The sequence below is a fragment of the Suncus etruscus genome, chromosome 7 (assembly GCF_024139225.1).
Source record: "Suncus etruscus isolate mSunEtr1 chromosome 7, mSunEtr1.pri.cur, whole genome shotgun sequence".
NCBI lineage: Eukaryota > Metazoa > Chordata > Mammalia > Eulipotyphla > Soricidae > Suncus > Suncus etruscus.
Window position 1 is genome coordinate 118,815,432 of NC_064854.1, and position 17,538 is coordinate 118,832,969.

Here is a 17,538-nt window from a genome sequence, read left to right on the forward strand (position 1 = left end):
GGCTTCACCACAAAGTTTATGATCGGTATCTAGTGCTCTGTAATCAGATCTATATGAACACTTTGGGTAAAAAGCTCCGGACTCTGGCAAGCACCACAGCTAAATGTGTTGGGCAGCAAACTAAGTATGTGCCTTTGGCAAGCACCCATTATGGAGTGCTGGAGTCCCAACACTTGCATTTTTAAGGCTTATATTCTTTCACTTAAGCCAGATTCCTGATGGGTTTCACTGCATGAATGGAAGGAGGCAACAAGCATTCAATCTATAACGAGCACTTTTCTGAAAAATGCTTAGTACAAGACTTGAAATAAAATAGATTATTATAACTAATCACCACTCACCTAGAAAATTTGTTCTGACCTTCTCTATTTTCAGCCAGCTTGAAATAAAAGAGAATGCTGGGGCCAGAGTGACTGCACAGCGGTAGGGTATTTGCCTTGCATGAGGCTGACCCAGGACAGACCTGGGTTCGATGCCAGGAGTCCCATATGGTCCCCCGAGCCAGGAGCGATTTCTGAGTGCATAGCTAGGAGTAATGCCTGAGTGTCGCCAGGTGTGCCCCCCACACCCCCAAAAAACAAACAAACAAACAAAAAACAAAAAGAGAATGCTGTATAGAGGAATCATTTCTTTTTTCTTATAAGAAAGAAAAAAATGACCCTCAGGGATATTATGCCACTAGAAATTATGTGTTCTCTGTGCACCATAAACGTGTGTATGAGAATCGGAACCAAGTTTGTGGGGCCATGTCATTAGAAAAGCAATAGTAAAGGGAAGGAAATGGGATAAAAGTATGGAGAAAAAGTAATCACAGCTAGGTTTGAGGTTTCTGGAAAGCCAGCCTGTTTCTGAATTATAAGCATTGTGAGCAGATGATAGTCTGTATTAGATGGCAGGGCTGATTGCCAGGATGTTCCCCAGGACCCAAACACCCCCAAATTCCAATGTGGATTTGGAAAGGAGATGGCAAGGAATGGTAAGGGATCTGGGGAGCTAGGTTGTGATGAATCAGATCCTCAGGCGAGACGAAGGAGTTGCTGCTGCCATATTGCTTCTGAGCAATCATGGCTGGTGTGGATGTGGGTGATGGAAGGGCTGGGAAAAGGCATGGCTGGAGGTTAGTGACGCTCCAGTCACATTATGAAATAGGTGTTCTTGGAATGCACCTGAGACCAGACTCATTAAGAATAAAATAAAAAAGGAAAACTTGCCTGTCTCCTTGTTTCATTTACTAAGGTTAATTAACCCACTTCTTTTCCTTTTTTGGAGAGTTCTAGACTCCCTTCTTTCTTACTGTGGGTGAGTTAGGGCTACCCAAATGTGGACTTGGTGTGCTAGAGATGACCACTGTGGTTGAGGTACTGGATCTGAAATAGCAGCGTTGACTGAATGGTACTCCATAAATGGTCAGAATTCAACTCCCAGCCTTATACCTGCAAGGCAGGGGTGCTCCCCTGAACCCCTAAGTTTCAGGGGGGTTACTGATTTGGCTTTTGGGCCACACCTATTGGCAGTATCCAGAGATTACTCCTGGCTCTGTGCTCAGGGATCACTCCTGGAGAGCTCAGCGGACTATACGAGGGTGGCAGGGATCGAACCTGAGTTGGCCAGGTACAAAGCAAATGTCTTACCCACTGTTCTCTCTTCACCTCTTAGGTTTCAGGTTTGTTTGTTTGTTTGTTTTTTGGTTTCTGGGTTACACCTGGTGGCACTCAGGCATTACTCCTGGCTCTATGCTCAGAAATCGCTCCTGGCAGGCTCAGGGGAACCATATGGAATGCTGTGATTTGAACCACCGTCCTTCTGCATAAGAGGCTAACACCCTACCTCCATGCTACCTCTCCAGCCCCAGGTTTCAGGTTTTGATGGACAAAGCACTGTATGGTTTCTTTTAGAGCCCTACAATTTGTACATGAAAGATTTCCTACTTGGGGGTGAGAGGGCACACCTGGCAATGCTTAGGGATTACTCCTGGCTCTTCACTCGGGTCACCCGAGTGCTTGGGGTACCAGATAGGGTGCTAGGAATTGAGCCTGGGTTGGTCACATGCAAGGCAAATGCCCCACTCACTATCTCTCCAGCCCCAAGGATTTCCTCTTCAATCACTGTTTTACCTTGAATGCTTGTCTAAAGCTTGTGCAGATTTTAAGCCTGGCCAGACCTAAAGTGTCCATGTTTTCTAGCCAATTGGCCAGGGACTAGCCAGCTCCTAGGACCAGAGAGCCTATGGTTTCCAGTGATCTCTGTATGAATCCAAGGACTAGCTGTAGTCTAAAGAGCTATTATTTTCACTGATCCTTAGTGATTCTTTTGTGTTGCCCCTCGCCAAGCCAAAATATTTAAAATTTGAATTATTTGGGGCCTGAGTGATAGCATAGTGGTAGGGTATATGCTTTGCACACAGCCAACCGGGACAGACCTGGGTTTTATCCCCATCATCTCATATGGTCCCCCAAGCCTGCCAGGAGTAACCCCTTGAGCACCGCTGGATGTAGTCCAAAAATTTACAAGAAAAACCTTGAATCAGTTTTGGTGGTTTAGGACCTTTTTTAAAACCCTGAGCACCAGCTCTTCTCAAGCAAATAATAACCCCAGATTTATTGTTTGAGTTTTCTTTCATATTCTCAAAATATGGCTTATTTATGAGCTTTCCTCCCCGCCCCCACTCTAGAAATTACCATTTCTCTCCTTTATTTTACAGTAATATCGAACACATGAGGAATCAGCTGGATAGGCTGGGTCTGTGTTTCAACTGGGATCGGGTAAGTCAATCCTATGCCCAGAGACCATTCTTTAAAGCAGGTCTTGGCCTCAGTCCAAGTTTTCTTCCCATTCCTTCTTCAGGTGCTGGAGAAGGGGGTAAGGAAACAGGAGGGCAGAACTAGCTCCACAAATAGTGAGGGATGACCAGTGGACGATAATTGCACAAAGAGATCATTTTCTGTAAGATTAAGAGAGTTAACTTATGACCCTATTTTTCGTACCATAAGAGGCACACCTCCCCTCCCCCATGCATCTTATAGTCAGGTGCGTCTTATAGAGCGAAAAACACAGTATTTACTATCATAATTAGCTCTGACTTATATGACAAAATCTTTTTTTTTTTTTTTTTTTTTTTTTTTTTTGGTTTTTGGGCCACACCCGGCAGTGCTCAGGGGTTACTCCTGGCTGTCTGCTCAGAAATAGCTCCTGGCAGGCACGGGGGACCATATGGGACACTGGGATTCGAACCAACCACCTTTGGTCCTGGATCGGCTGCTTGCAAGGCAAACGCCGCTGTGCTATCTCTCCAGGACCATGACAAAATCTTTATACAAGAACTTTTTCCATTCTCAGCTAGAGTTTTCAAAGTTTATGGGAAACTGAAGAGGATGCTCAAAAGGGTTGGAGCAAATGCCTGGCATATACTGAGTTCGAAACCCAACACCATGTCAACTGCTGAGCAATGTTGGTGCACCCCTACTGGGACTGCTGGAGTGGCCCAAGAACAAAAAACCCAATTGTCAGCCCATCTGGTTCTTTGATGTGATTAGGCACTGAATTGGTTTGGCCAATTTTTATTTATTATTTGTTCACAGTTCAGATCCATATTAGGAGGTTCAAAACAATCCTTAGTGAGTTTGTCCCATAGAGACTTTCTATAAAAAATGTTTTCTGGGGAGCCGGAATGATAGCACTGTGAATAGAGCATTTACCTTGCGCATGGCCAGCCTTAGTTCTATTGCTGGCATCCCATATTATCCCTGAGCACTGCCAGGTGTGGCCCCAAAACAAGCAAACAAAAGATGTTTCCAATTGTGTATTAAGTTATTGGAGAATTCCAGATCTGTGGTTGTTCGGTGGTGGCCACCTGGGTATGGAAACATTCCCACTCAATAGGAAGTGAACTATTCCACACTTAGACTCACCCTCAGCCACTATGGGTGCTCTGTTGTTAAGTGAATACTTCTTTATCCCACTGTGAAAAATCCATCTGATATTATGACCCATCCCTCTTGGCATCCACAAAATGATTGGTATAGTCATTGCTATTCCAGTTCATGTCCTTTGCATCACAAGAAGATCTCCTTTTATCCTTTCCCCACCAGTTCCTTGATTGATAGATATTTGATGGCAGATATTTGATGAGTCCAGTAGAAAAGAATGAAAATTGAAACAAAGCCTGGCTTTTTTTTTTTTTTGGTTTTTGGGCCACACCCGTTTGACACTCAGGGGTTACTCCTGGCTATGTGCTCAGAAATCGCCCCTGGCTTGGGGGGACCATATGGGACGCCGGGGGATCGAACCGCGGTCCTTCCTTGGCTAGCGCTTGCAAGGCAGACACCTTACCTCCAGCGCCACCTACCCGGCCCCAAAGCCTGGCTTTTTTCCAGTAGAATCTTTAATAAGGGCATGGGCTATATGAAGTTTTAATTGCATGATTGATGCCATTTTTCGCACTGATTTGTGAGATTACTGGTGTTTTATTTGACTAAGGTATGAAAGAGTCCTTTTGCCTTACTCAAATTGTCCTGAGGTCCCATCAGGGAATCAATGTTAGGGAATGAAATATAGTCTGATGCAGAGAGAATTGAGGGTGCTGAGGTCCCTCAGAAATGAAACCGTGGATTTCTTGAGGGCAGAGATGGTCTCAGGACCCTCAGTAAAGACCATGCCCTGCACAAGCCCATCAAACACAAATGGTTCAAAAACCTAGTGACTTATTTTCCTTATTCACATATATAGGCAATACTGAGAATTACAGAGACAGTTTGGCTGATTTAAAACCTGTAAGGTTCCTTGCAGTCTTTTATTTTAGAATTACAAACGTCTGTATCATTTACTTTTACAAAATTGAATTTATAATGCGTTTCTTACCTTACCATTTTTTTTAACTTTCCTGACATGTTTTTATTTTATTATTATTTGAAGAAGTGATAGCTCTGTAGTTTTCCATTTAACCTAACCCTTATTGTAAGAGGGATATTATAATGGTTAAGTCACCTGCCTGACCTCTGTCGCATCCCAGTGCCACATATAATCTTTGAAGCAGTATGTGGAGTAAGCCATGAGTACAAATCCAGGAGTAAGCTCTGAGCACCACTGGTATAGTTCAATCCCCTCCTCCCAATAAATAAATATGTGAAGTCAATTCAGTTTATCATACCATTAAGTAGATGCTAATGTTTCTTGATGATGATGATGATGATGATGATGATGATGATGATGATTTTTGGATAATTTTCACAGTCTCAGGACTTGTTCCTGACTTAGCATTCAGAGGTCACTTTTGGTTGTGTTTGGGGAACCATCCAGGATAACCAGGCTTCTAACCCAACTCAGTTTATATGCAACTTTGTCTACCAGGGGTCCTCAAACTTTTTAAACAGGGGGCCAGTTCACTGTCCTTCAGATTGTTGGAGGGCCAGATTATAGTAAAAACAAAAATTATGAACAAATTTCTATGCACACTGCATATATCTTATTTAGAAGTGAAGAAACAAAATGGGATTAAATACAATATGTGGCTCGTGGGCCGTAGTTTGAGGACCATTGGACTAACCCAACTTTGTCCACTGTTTCTCCAGACTCCTGTTTCTCTATAATAAATACAGGACGTTCTCAGCCCCTCCTGTGAAATCTAAAGTCCATAGAACTAAAAATATGGTGCTGTTGTTTTTTTTTTTTTTAATTTGGTTACAGAACTTGACCTGAACTGAGGTTTAATCTCACTTGGAATTAATATAATTAATATGTTTTGCTTTCGAGATGATTACCAAGTACTATTCTAGACCTTTCTGGGAAACTATGCCTTTTAATTAATGTGCTTCATTCTGAAGCATATTTGATTACAAGCCTTTCAGACAAGAGATTTTTGGACCAGTGCTAATTGGGTAGGCAAATGCCACAGTTCCAGCTGCTAATGAGTATTACTAAATACTTAACATGGACCAGGTACCCAAATGATCTCTTTGGGTCTCTAGAAAGCACTAAGAGGTAGATATTTTCCTTTTTATCACTTTATTCTTGGTCACCTAAGTTACTATGCTGGGCTAATATCCTGAGCAATATGATTGCTGTGCCTTTCCTCAATACTTGAGGCAGAAATCCATTTTATTTCCTTAATCAAAATCTCAAAAAGCCATAAACAAGTTTAAGGCTTTGGGTGATTAAAGGACACTTAAAGGTATAATTGAGCTTAGCACACTTGCAGGCATAAATTCACACTCCAGTTATTATATAGTTATTTTCATCTGTTTCTCTTTAGTGATAATGAGTTGTTTTTATGTGTCTAATGAATGCTTGAATTTGAGAGAGAGAGAGAGAGAGAAAGAGAGAAAGAGAGAGAGAGAGAGAGAGAGAGAGAGAGAGAGAGAGAGTGTTGATCTAAACACCATGATTTTCGAAATGGCTCATAGGATAATTGTTTCTGACATTCAATGTTCCCTTACCTATCCCATACTTGTATAACATTCCCTCTACCATTCATTGTCTTCAGTTTCTACCCCCATCCAAAGCCTACCCCTTTGGTAGGAAGGAAATTATCTATATTATGTGTTACAGCTAATTTGTAATGGCATTACTGAAAAAAAAAAAACTTCAGTACAAGAAACTTGGTGAAAATTGTTGTAACTCATAATATGTCATTGAAGTTTGCTAAGCTGTTTGTTGCTGGTTAAGCATTCTGTATTGTTTGTTCATTGAGTTTAGTTGGCTTGTATGCTACTTTCACATCTTATTTGATGCATTCCTGCTGGGGTATTAGTATTGATATGTGGTCGCCTGATCCAGGAATTCTAGGATCTGTTGAGCTGGGACAATGAAATGACTGAATGGTGGCTCTGGGATGTGTCTATGACTACCAGAGCTATTGGATGCACAGAAGAGCAGAGGGAAGCTGCTCGTCCTCATTCCTTAAGACCCCATAGTTCTCAACCCAGAAGCCATCATACCTGGAATTCATTTTTTTTGTTTTTGTTTTTGTTTTTGGGTCACACCCAGCATCGCTCAGAGGTTCTACACTCAGAAATCACTTCTGGCAGGTTCAGGGGACCATATGAGATGCTGGGATTCGAACCACCATCCTTCTGCATATAAGGCAAATGCCCTACCTCCATGCTATCTCTGAGGCCCCCATACCTGGAATTCTAAGTGGGTAGGTGTATCTGCAAATATCAGTGGAAAAGTGGTGAAGTTGGGCCATTGGTTGGCTGTAATTGTGGGTTGTGGTTGCAGCTGCTGGGACTTCAGAAGGCTGAGACTGGGCCTACACCCTCCCAAGGGCACCTCAGTGTTTCTCTCAATGCTTTTTATTTTGTTAAATAATCCTTAGTTTGTCATTTGTCCTGCATTTGTTTATAGGAAAATGTATTATTATTATTAGCATAAAAATAATATGCTTAGAGACATTTCCTTTAAGTTAGATGAATATGTTTATATTTTCTACTGAATTTTTGTTGTTTAATCCTTATGCTTAAATCAACTGCTGTTTACTGTAGTATATGATATAAGGAATTAATCAATTTTTCTCCAAAGCCTGTTGTATGTTCTTTTTTTTTTTTTTTTTTTTTTTTTTTGGTTTTTGGTTTTTGGGCCACACCTGGTGATGTTCAGGTTACTCCTGGCTATGTGCTCAGAAATCACTCCTGGCTTGGGGGACTATATGGGACACTGGGGGATCGAACCATGGTCTGCCCTACGTCAGCATGTGCAAGGCAAATGCTCTACTGCTTGAGCCACCACTCCGGCCTCTTTGTTCTTTATTTTTAAACAAACCCTTCATTGATTTAAAAATCTAACTGTAGGGGCCAGAGCAGTGGGACAGGCAGTAGGGCATTTTTCCTTGCACGCACTAACCTTGGATGGACCCCGGTTCGATCCCCCGGTGTCCCTATGTTCCCCCAAGCCAAAGGCAATTTCTGAACACCTAGCCAGAAGTAACCCCTGAGAGTCATGGCATGTGGCCCCAAAACAAAACAAAACAAAACAAAAAAAATCTCTATATTAGAAACATGTTCTTTTGTACTATTATTTATTCTAAGTTCTGTTTCTATTCATTTTTTATGATTTTATTTCTAACCTAGTTTTAATTTCAGCTGCTTTCTAATTGTAAAACCTGGTAGTAGGCTTTACTTCTCTGCTGCCCTTATTGTCTTGTGTTTCTATTTGTTTCCTTTATAGATTTTTGCTCACATTTAAAAAAAAACTTTTAAGGTTGGAGCCATAGTACAGTAGGTAAGGCTCTTGCCTTCCATGCTGCCTATTCAGGTTCAATCCCCAGCATCCCATTTGGTTCCCAGAGCACCTCCAGTAGTAATTCCTGAGTGCAGAGCCAGTAGTAATCCCTGAGTATTGCTGGGTGTAGCCCAAAGTTCAAGTCAAAATTAAATTGAAAAAGAAAAAAAAACCTTTATTCTTTATTTATAGAATTCTTTTGGTAAATCTCATAGATATGACCAAATAATTTAAAAAAAATTAAACATGGACAAAGCATATGGCAGAAACAGTGTTTTTGAGTAACACCGAGCATTCCTCTGGGTTACTCCTGACTCTGGGCTCAAGCATAATCTCAGAAGGTACTAGAGGACCATATGTGGTGCTAGAGATTCCCAAGGTTGGCTGAATGCAAGGCCAGTGCCTTAACTCCTGTACTGTCTGTCTAGGCCTGGAAACATTCTTTTAACCAGTCAAGAGTCTTTAATAGGAAAATGTAAGCTATGAATATTTATGTATTTATTTTTGGGTTTTGGGTCACACCCGGCAGCGCTCAGGAGTTACTCCTGGCTCTATGCTCAGAAATCACTCCTGGCAGGCTTGGGGACCATATAGGATGCCGGGATTCGAACCACCAACCTTCTGCATGAAAGGCAAACGTCTTACGTCCATGCTATCTCTCCAGCCCTGAATATTTATTTTTTAATTAGCTTTTAAAATTTAGTTTTAGCTGTCTGTTTTAATAATGTCTTGGTTTGGGATTTTGTTTTGTTTTTTCCCTTAGAGACAATTTTTTTTTCTACTAAAAGTAGTTCTAAGGGTTTTAAAAGTTTTAGTCAACATTAAAAAATAGAACTAATGCTGAGAGCCCTTGTAAGAGAACTAAATGCCCAAATGCCTATAACTAAATACTTCAATAACTAAATTCGTTAAGGCAACTAAATACTATATGGTATATTGAAATAAGAGCAGCTATGTTTTCCATGATATAATCCTTTTTTCCAGAAGGTTTTGTTAAGTCCAGGAGGATGATGCGCCGTTCAAAGACACCAAGACCACAGTCTCATGCAAAAACAGGGGGTTTATTTTCTTACAAGCATGCAGGGGCTGCGCTAGAATCCAGCATTAGCCAGAAACTGCCAGCCCTGAGCCATGAGCTTACAAGCTGTATATAGTATTTCAAACAATAGAAAGGTACAGTAGATTGATTTGCTTTAGGAAGTACATGACATCTGGCATTTGCTCAATCACATTTTTGCAAGGTGCAGGTGCAAGCTTACAGGGTTAACATGACCAGGTTAAAACCATGTAGGAACAGAAAGAAAGTTAAACTATAACTGGGTCTACAAGTTCCCACAATTGTGAAGGGGAGTGAGTGATTAGGGCAGTTAGGAAACTCAGGGGAAACTTAAGTTCCCAGAATTGTGAAGGGGGGTAGGTGATCAGGGCAGTTAGCAAACCCAGGAGAAACTTTTCCTTTACAGTTTCAGGGACATATTCCAAGACTTGATATATAATGTATTTTGAAATCATTTTTCTGATCATGTGTCATTCCATAAATATCATGCTTGATACGATTTCTTTGGTTATCTATTTATTTGTTTGTTTGATTGATTGATTTACACCCAGCAGTGTTCCTGGCAAGCACTCTGGGATCACTCTTGGCAGGGCTTGGGGAGTATATTGGTTACTAGGAACGGAATCCAGGCTGGCTACATGCCAGGCAAACACCCTACCCCACTGCTCCAGCCTCTGCTTTCAGTTTTAGTATTATTTTTCTAACAATAATTTAAATGAATGTTTTGAGTTCTTCAGTAAACTTTCTAAACCCTCTAGAAATTTCCATTTTTATTTGTGAAAACTTTCAACTGATATTATATATTTTCATTATTGAGGCAGACTTTTATCTATGAGTAACAATTTACTGCAGTATAGAGTGTTGTTTTTCTACTTAAAACTGTTGTAGACCTCTGTTCTGGAACTATGTTCTTTTTTTTTGTTTGTTTTTGTTTTTGGGTCACACCCGGCTGTGCTCAGGGGTTACTCCTGGCTGTCTGCTCAGAAATAGCTCCTGACAGGCACGGGGGACCATATGGGACACCAGGATTCGAACCAACCACCTTTGGTCCTGGATCGGCTGCTTGCAAGGCAAACGCCGCTGTGCTATCTCTCCGTGCCCGGAACTATGTTCTTTTATATTATACAAATTGTACATAAGGACAGAGTGATCACCTTTTTTTGTTTGTTTGTTTTTGGTTTTGGGTCCACACCTGGTAATGCTCAGGGCTGGCTCTATACTCAGGCATTACTTCTGATGGTTTTGAGGGGACCATATGGAATGCTGGGGATTGAACCTGGGTCTGCCATGCACAAGGCAAATGCCCTCCCCACTAGGGACTGACACTTCAGCCCCCAAGATCAGTTTTGAACTCTTCTTCCAGCTCCCACTAATGATCACATTATATAACTGTAATATAACATCGAAGCCAGAAGTAATACTGGTTTAATACTATTTGTGTGTAAGTCTTACTCCAATTTCATGTTTTACATTCAGTGTGTATATGCAGTAGTTCTGAGTAATTTATTAATTTAAATTTTTTTTCTGTTTTTTGGGCCATATCTGGCACTGCTCAGAGCTTCTACCTGGCTCAGGGATCATTCCTGGCAGGCTTAAGGGACCATATGGGTCCTGGTGATTGAAACCAGGCTGGAAGTATGCAAGGAAAATGCCTTACCTTCTGTACTAGCTCTCCAGTCCCTGTTCTGAACAATTTAATTTCATGAGTAGATTTATATAACCACAACCCCTTTCGATGATGGATTTTGAAGCCACACAAATATATAGATAGTAATCATACTAGCCCCATTTTGATTCTTGTTGCATTCTTTTCTTGCCTTTACTGATTATTGTTTGTTTTTGAGCCTTACCCCACTGTGCTCATAGCTTACTTAGGGGTCTCTATCTGGTGGGCCTCTGGAACCATTTATGGTGTTGGGGATCAAACCCAATTGACTTTGTGGAATGCCCTATACACTGTATTACCTCTCTGGCCCCAGCCTTTACTATATATAGCTTTCATCAGAGTGTAGCTCAGGGTCAGTTCTTGCACTTGAGTGTTTCTAGTGCTTAGTGACAGTCCCATGAAGAAATTCTCCCACTGTGACCCTTTTTAAGTTGTTGCTTGTTTGTTTGTTTTGTCAAGAACCCTATCTCTCAGAGGTGCCCTATTCACGCTCCACTGTCTCCACCATTTCTCCTGATCTGGGTCTCTTTGTTCTTTTCTACCCTCAGGAAGAGCTTTTGATGTTTGCTTTCCACATGGCTGATTCAATTCCTATTGAATCAGTGTTGCTTTGTCTGGTTTCCAATGCAGATGTTAATTTTGCTACTGTATTTTTAGATTCATTATTTTTTTCCTTATCTCACTCAGCTCCTGAGTTTCTTTCTCAAACCTCTTGGCCAGATACTTTTCTTATTTTGCTCTCTTATCTCCTTTGCCTTGTATATGCAGAAACTTTCTCGGGGATACAAGATGTTTCTAAAATTATGGTTTGCTTTTTGTAGTCAGTCTTTTTAATGAGTTTGCAATGCCATGCCCCCCTCTTTTTCTGATTCAAAATGATTCCTTGTAGACTTTTTCCATTTCCTGAGTGAGGTGGGCTAGCAGGTATATTAGTTTAGGAATCTATAAATCTTATAGTCCATCATCTTTTTCTCTTGAGGATTGGAGGCTCCTGGTGTATTTCTTCTTGTTCTTACCACAATGAACTTGACATCTCAGCTGGATGTTCTGCTGAGCCCCTATAACTAGCAGTGTCTGGATCATGTGCTTTCCTTCTGCCTTACAGTCACCAACTCTCTGACCTTGTCCGTTGAAAAAGGGGGAGAGGAGGACAGAGCCTGGTTTCTCAGAAACCAGCCTGCTCTTGAGAGGGGGAAATGCTGTTTGGCTTATAGGACTTTTCTTCAATGTGATCCCATCCCCTTGATATGTCTGGCATATGGAAGGCACTTTGTCCTGTTTCCAGAATCAGTATCAGTGCTGGCCCAAGTGTCTTTGCAACATCTTTATGTTCTGATGGTCATTTAAATGGAAGTAGTGGAAATAGATTTGGTGTATGTGCTCTTTTGGTTTCTTTTTTCTAGAAGTTCTATTTGACCCTTTGCCACTTCTGCCTATTTTTTTTCCTTTTGGTTTTGGGCCACACCTGGCAACAGTCTGGCTACTCCTGGCTCTGCTCTAGAAATCACTCCTGGCAGGCTCAGGGGACCAAATTGGATGCTGGAGATCAAACCCGGGTCAGCTGTGTATAAGGCAAATAAATGCCTTACCTGCTGTGCTATTGCTTCAGGCCCCAAAGTTTAATATTGTTCTTTTCTTTTAATATTGTTTCTATTCAATTTTATTTCTAGTCATTATATATACTTGCATACAATTAAATATACATATGTGTGATTTATTTTCCCCACCACCTATTTTAATACTCCCCAACTTTTTTCTGGCATTTTCTCTTCCTTCCCTACCCCCAAACCCCCTCAGGTAGTCATAGTTTTGTTGTCAGAATCACTAGTGTATCATTTTGTTTTGTCTGTTTATTGCTGTGGGTGAAATAATCCAGCAATTCTTTTTCATTCTGGCTTATTTTCTTTTTTCTCTTTCTCAAAATTCCCTTGAGGTTCTTTCTTTCTTTTCCCCTTTGGGCCATACCCAGCAGTGCTTAGAGACACAACAAAACTGAGGGCTCCTGTAAGCCAGGCATTGAAATCCAGGCATTTGATCCATCTTCCCCAATCCTGAGTTTCTTTCATTTTGCTATAAGTGGCAAAATACCTTCTTTTTTTTTTTTTTCTTTTGAGTAATAGGCCATTGTGTTTATGTGCCACATCTTCTTTGAGCCATCATCTGTCAGCTGGTATTTTGCTTACTTCTGTATTTTGGCTATTGTAAATAATTCTGTGATAATTACTGATGTCAATGAAATTTTTTATGTTCTTATTTTTTATGTGGTTCTAAATAGATACCCAAAGATGGGGTTGCTGGATCCTATTTAGCTATATCTTTAGCTTCTCAAGGGAGCTCCAATATATTTCCTAAAATTTGTTTCCATGAGCAGTGCTCAAGAATTTCTTTTTCTCCTCACTTTCATTTTTATTTTTGTCACCTGTGATGTAAATCCAGTGTAAAATCATTTTGACAGATACAAGGTCACCATATTTCACTGTGGTCTTACTTTACATTTCCACTTAATTAATGATGATTATACCTTTTTTTCATGTTGGCCAGCTATATGTCCTCTTTGAGAAGTGTTTACTGAGATTTTTCTGCCTGGTTTTTGACTGGGTTGTTTACTTTTTCAATAAACCTTTAATTTTACTCATTGCATATATAATTTCACTGTTGTTTCTTTGAATAGTATTTCTACCTCTCTCTCCTCTTGGACTTCATAATAATGCTCTGTTCTTCCTAATGTATTCTGATAAAGTTCATAAAATGTTTTCGTGTTATTCAGTTCTTTTTTCTTATTTATTGCTGTTTTGTTTGGGTGTTTTCTCCTACTTCAGTTTCCTACTGACTCATTCTATTGGCTATTTCTTCCTGTTTAATATTAATCCTCCATATTGTCTTCTAACTAAACAGGACACAAATAAATAGTTCAGCCACTGTTTACTTATGTCCTGTATTTCTATGTGAAACCTTTTAATCATTTCTCTGTTCTTATTATAAATTTTGGTTATCAGTAGTTTGATTTCATTTAACATTGTATAATATCTGTTTTCAGCTTTTCTTCAGGCAAAATGCCCCCTTCCATTACATTAGAACTTTTCGTAAGCTTGCTTTTGTACTATCATCTGAATTAATCCCGTTTGCTCCTTTTGTCTGATATCGTCTATTAAGCAGCATGTGCTGAGTTGAGCCTGATCCCCCTGAGCCTGCTGTGTAGACCATGGATCAGATCCGAATGCTGCAGCTGGAATCCCAGATGTTTCTTCAGGACACTGTGAAGTAACAGGATCTGTTACTCTATACCCTAACTCGCTTGCACCTGCATAGAGATTGGCTGTATAGTGCCTACACTGGGCAGAGGCAGAGGTAGAGGCAGCAGAGAGCAGTTTATTGCTTAAACCTCCCACAGAACTTCTAGCGTTGAAACTGTTGAGGGGTGGTGGGACCAGAGAGACAGTAGAGTAGATAGGGCTCTTGCCTTGCTGGTCCCCCAAAAGGCTCCCCAGTCCCTGACAGGATAGATAGCAGATTCAGGAGTAAGCTCTGAACATCATCAGGGTTGATTACTCCCCATCTTCCCTCCCCCCCCCCGAAAAAAAAAGAAATAGAAAAAGAAAGAAGAAACTGAGTATTAAGATCTGCAGTCACCCCATGCTTCCAGGCCAGTTCTACAGTGCCTGTGGCCACATCCAGTCCTGACCCAAAAGAATTATGACTCTTTTCTAAGAGACCAGCAGGCAGGGAAGAACAGTGCAGTCTCTCTAGGTCTGGGTAGATGTATGGTGGGAGAGTGAGTGAACCTCCATCTGTATAAGGGATGTAAGTACCCAAGGGTTAATTTTAATTCAGTGTCTGCTCTCAGTCTGCAGACTTCACAATCCAGACCCCAGGCTAGAACTCTTGCTGGACTCTATTGGCCTCACAGGAGAGAGGGCAGGTCAAAGGCTAAATTATTGGTCCCCAGATAAGGACTGCATGGTGGTACTTAGCAGTAACCCAGAGAATAGAATGTCTCTTAAAAAGATTTACTGATACTAAAGTCTGACTTGAGAACCCAGTGAGGATGACATCAGATTATTTTCACGTGTCTGGTGGCAGCTGGTTGGAACTTGCAGTCCACACCAAGGCAGGGTGAGGTAGGGCTGATGCACAAGTAGAGAACAAACATGCCATAAGCAAGGTTGTTAATAAACAAGAGATTTAACAGCTCAAGAGAAGACAATCTGGACACAGCCTTGACAAAGGGGCTATGAAACCAAACAGCTTGTCTTGCACTGCCCTGCTCTCTCATTAGCACCCCTGCCATCCATGTGCCCATTCTCCAAATATGTCTGTCCATGGGGGCTCATAGATAGGTTGGCAGTGTAGCCAACATACAGCTAAAAAGGATGCTGTGAGGCCTGGAAGACAAGTGAGTGAACAACTATGTTCTGCCTGGTTTTATATGAAACTACCCCATGGAGTGTGCAGGGGTTTTGTGGGCCTTTGTGCAGCTTGTTCCTTTGCCTTTTGTGCAGAGAGAACATTGAATTGCACAGATTGGGAACGAGGATGATACCCAGTGAGTGACTGGTCCTCTCCAGTTGTATGAATATCCTAAAGGGCAGAGAGAATCGGTAGGGCAGCAGGAAGATACCCCATCTTAAATGGCCTCAGCATCTGGGTAGAATTTGAGCTGCTCTGAGCTCGTAGAGATTTCATGCTTTGGTTCAAGGCAGGAGCCACGTGATTGGCCAGACTTCCACTTGGCATTTCATATCTATGAGCGCACTTTGGTGGCTTAGGGTAACTCCTGGGTAGATCCACCATATGACCCTATGGACATGGTGCCTGAGCCAGAATATGTGCCAATAAGAGGCTATGCCAGGCAGGCCTTTTTGCATTTGACCAGTAATATAGGGCCACCCCAAGTGTCCAGTGATGTGGGTTAGCCAGCCAGGGGGACCACAGGACAGCTTGGCTCTAGCTTATAATGAATTGTCTTAACACCTCCACAGATCAAAAAAGAACAAAATAAATAGTCCTTAGCCCATTGATCCTTAATAGTCTACCGAACAAAGCAAGTTGTCTTCTTTTTTTCTCTAGTGTGGTTCTGCTTGAGAAGCTCCCTGACTCAGAAATTGATTGATTCAATTATTTTTAGACTCAGTCAGTCCTTAGATGAGATCTGTCCAATTAAATGAGTTGTGTCTTAATTCCCGATACAGATAATAGAAAGTTCTCTAGGGACAATAGGGAAAGAGGATTAAAATGGAATTTAAAAACATAGAGAGGAGCTGGAGTGATAGCACAGCGAGGTCAGGTGGGTAGTTTGCCTTGCATGAGGCCAACCTGGGTTCAGTTCCTGGTACTTCGTATATTCACCTGTGCTAGGAGTAATTTCTGAGTGCAGAGCCAGGAGTAACCCCTGAGCACTGCCGGGTGTGGCCCAAACAAACAGCCAACCTAAACAAACAAACTAACAAACACCAGAAATTTGTATTGGGAACTCTGAGAACTCCTTTTGGAGAATTGTTTCCAAGTGCCAGTGTGGGCATACTCAGCGGGTCCTTCTCTAGCATTTTCCAATGTTCAGAAAAGTTGCACAAGTTTTGCGAAAGCAAAGTCACCATAAAGATATTTTTGCAGTCGCTACCATGTTCTCCATTTCCAACTAGCATGTTCTTTTTTTTTAAAAAAAAGACTGTCTTCGGATTCTAATCTACATAATTCAGCTAGAAAAAACTGCACTCAGTAATTTTGGAAAGTCATAGCAAGATATTAAAGCAATTTAGGAGTTATTCTAGTTCATGAATAAAAAAACTCTTAAAAATTAATAAGTAGGGATCAGAAAGATATTACATTGGGAGAGTACTTTCCTTATATGACCTTCTATTCAGGTTGCTTCCCTTTAGTCCCCCCAAAATCCACCAGGAGTAATCTGAGCACCACCCTGTATGGCCTAAAATACCAAACAAGCAAATCCCAAAAGATTTAAGTAGAGCTGGAAAGGTTGTACAGTGGTTAGGTACTTGTCTTGATCATGGTGGTCCAAGAACAAACAAAAAAAGATTAAGGTGACTAATGTGACATTTACAAAGAGATGTGATACTGAAACACACTTTTCTCCTCCTTTACCTGCATTTTAATGAATATTTATAGTGAGCTTAATTTTTTTGCAAGTTTGATTTGGTTCTAATAAGCTTGGGCAGTTCCTTTGCACAATGATTTGGTAAGAACAACGATAATCATTGTTTAGCCAGAAATTATAAGGAAATAGTGCCCCTTTACAAGGTGTCTTCTCCCAGCAGAAGCTGAGACACTTTCCCATCGGCAGACCCCAGGCCAAGCCCATCTGTTCTCATTTTCTTTCTTTCTTTATTTTTTTTGTTTTTGTTTTTGGGCCACACCCGGTGACGCTCAGGGGTTACTCCTGGCTGTGCACTCAGAAGTCTCTCCTGGCTTGGGGGACCATATGGGACGCTGGGGGATAACCGCGGTCCGTCCTAGGCTAGCACTGGCAAGGCAGACACCTTACCTCTAGTGCCACCACGCCGGCCCCAAGTTCTCATTTTCTTTACCCCCTGCAAAGCTGCATGCAGGCCAGAGGAGCATCAGCCTTCTCTAACTTCCTGCTTAC

General features: G+C 41.3%; 1 protein-coding gene across 1 annotated transcript in view; it reads left to right on the forward strand.

The window, feature by feature from the left end:
- Positions 1-17,538, forward strand: part of LARS2 (leucyl-tRNA synthetase 2, mitochondrial) — a 169,423-nt gene that overhangs the window by 36,862 nt on the left and 115,023 nt on the right. The window contains exon 5 of the mRNA XM_049777333.1: positions 2,702-2,762. Coding sequence (XP_049633290.1) covers positions 2,702-2,762 — 61 coding nt within the window. The remainder of the gene's footprint in view (positions 1-2,701; positions 2,763-17,538) is intronic.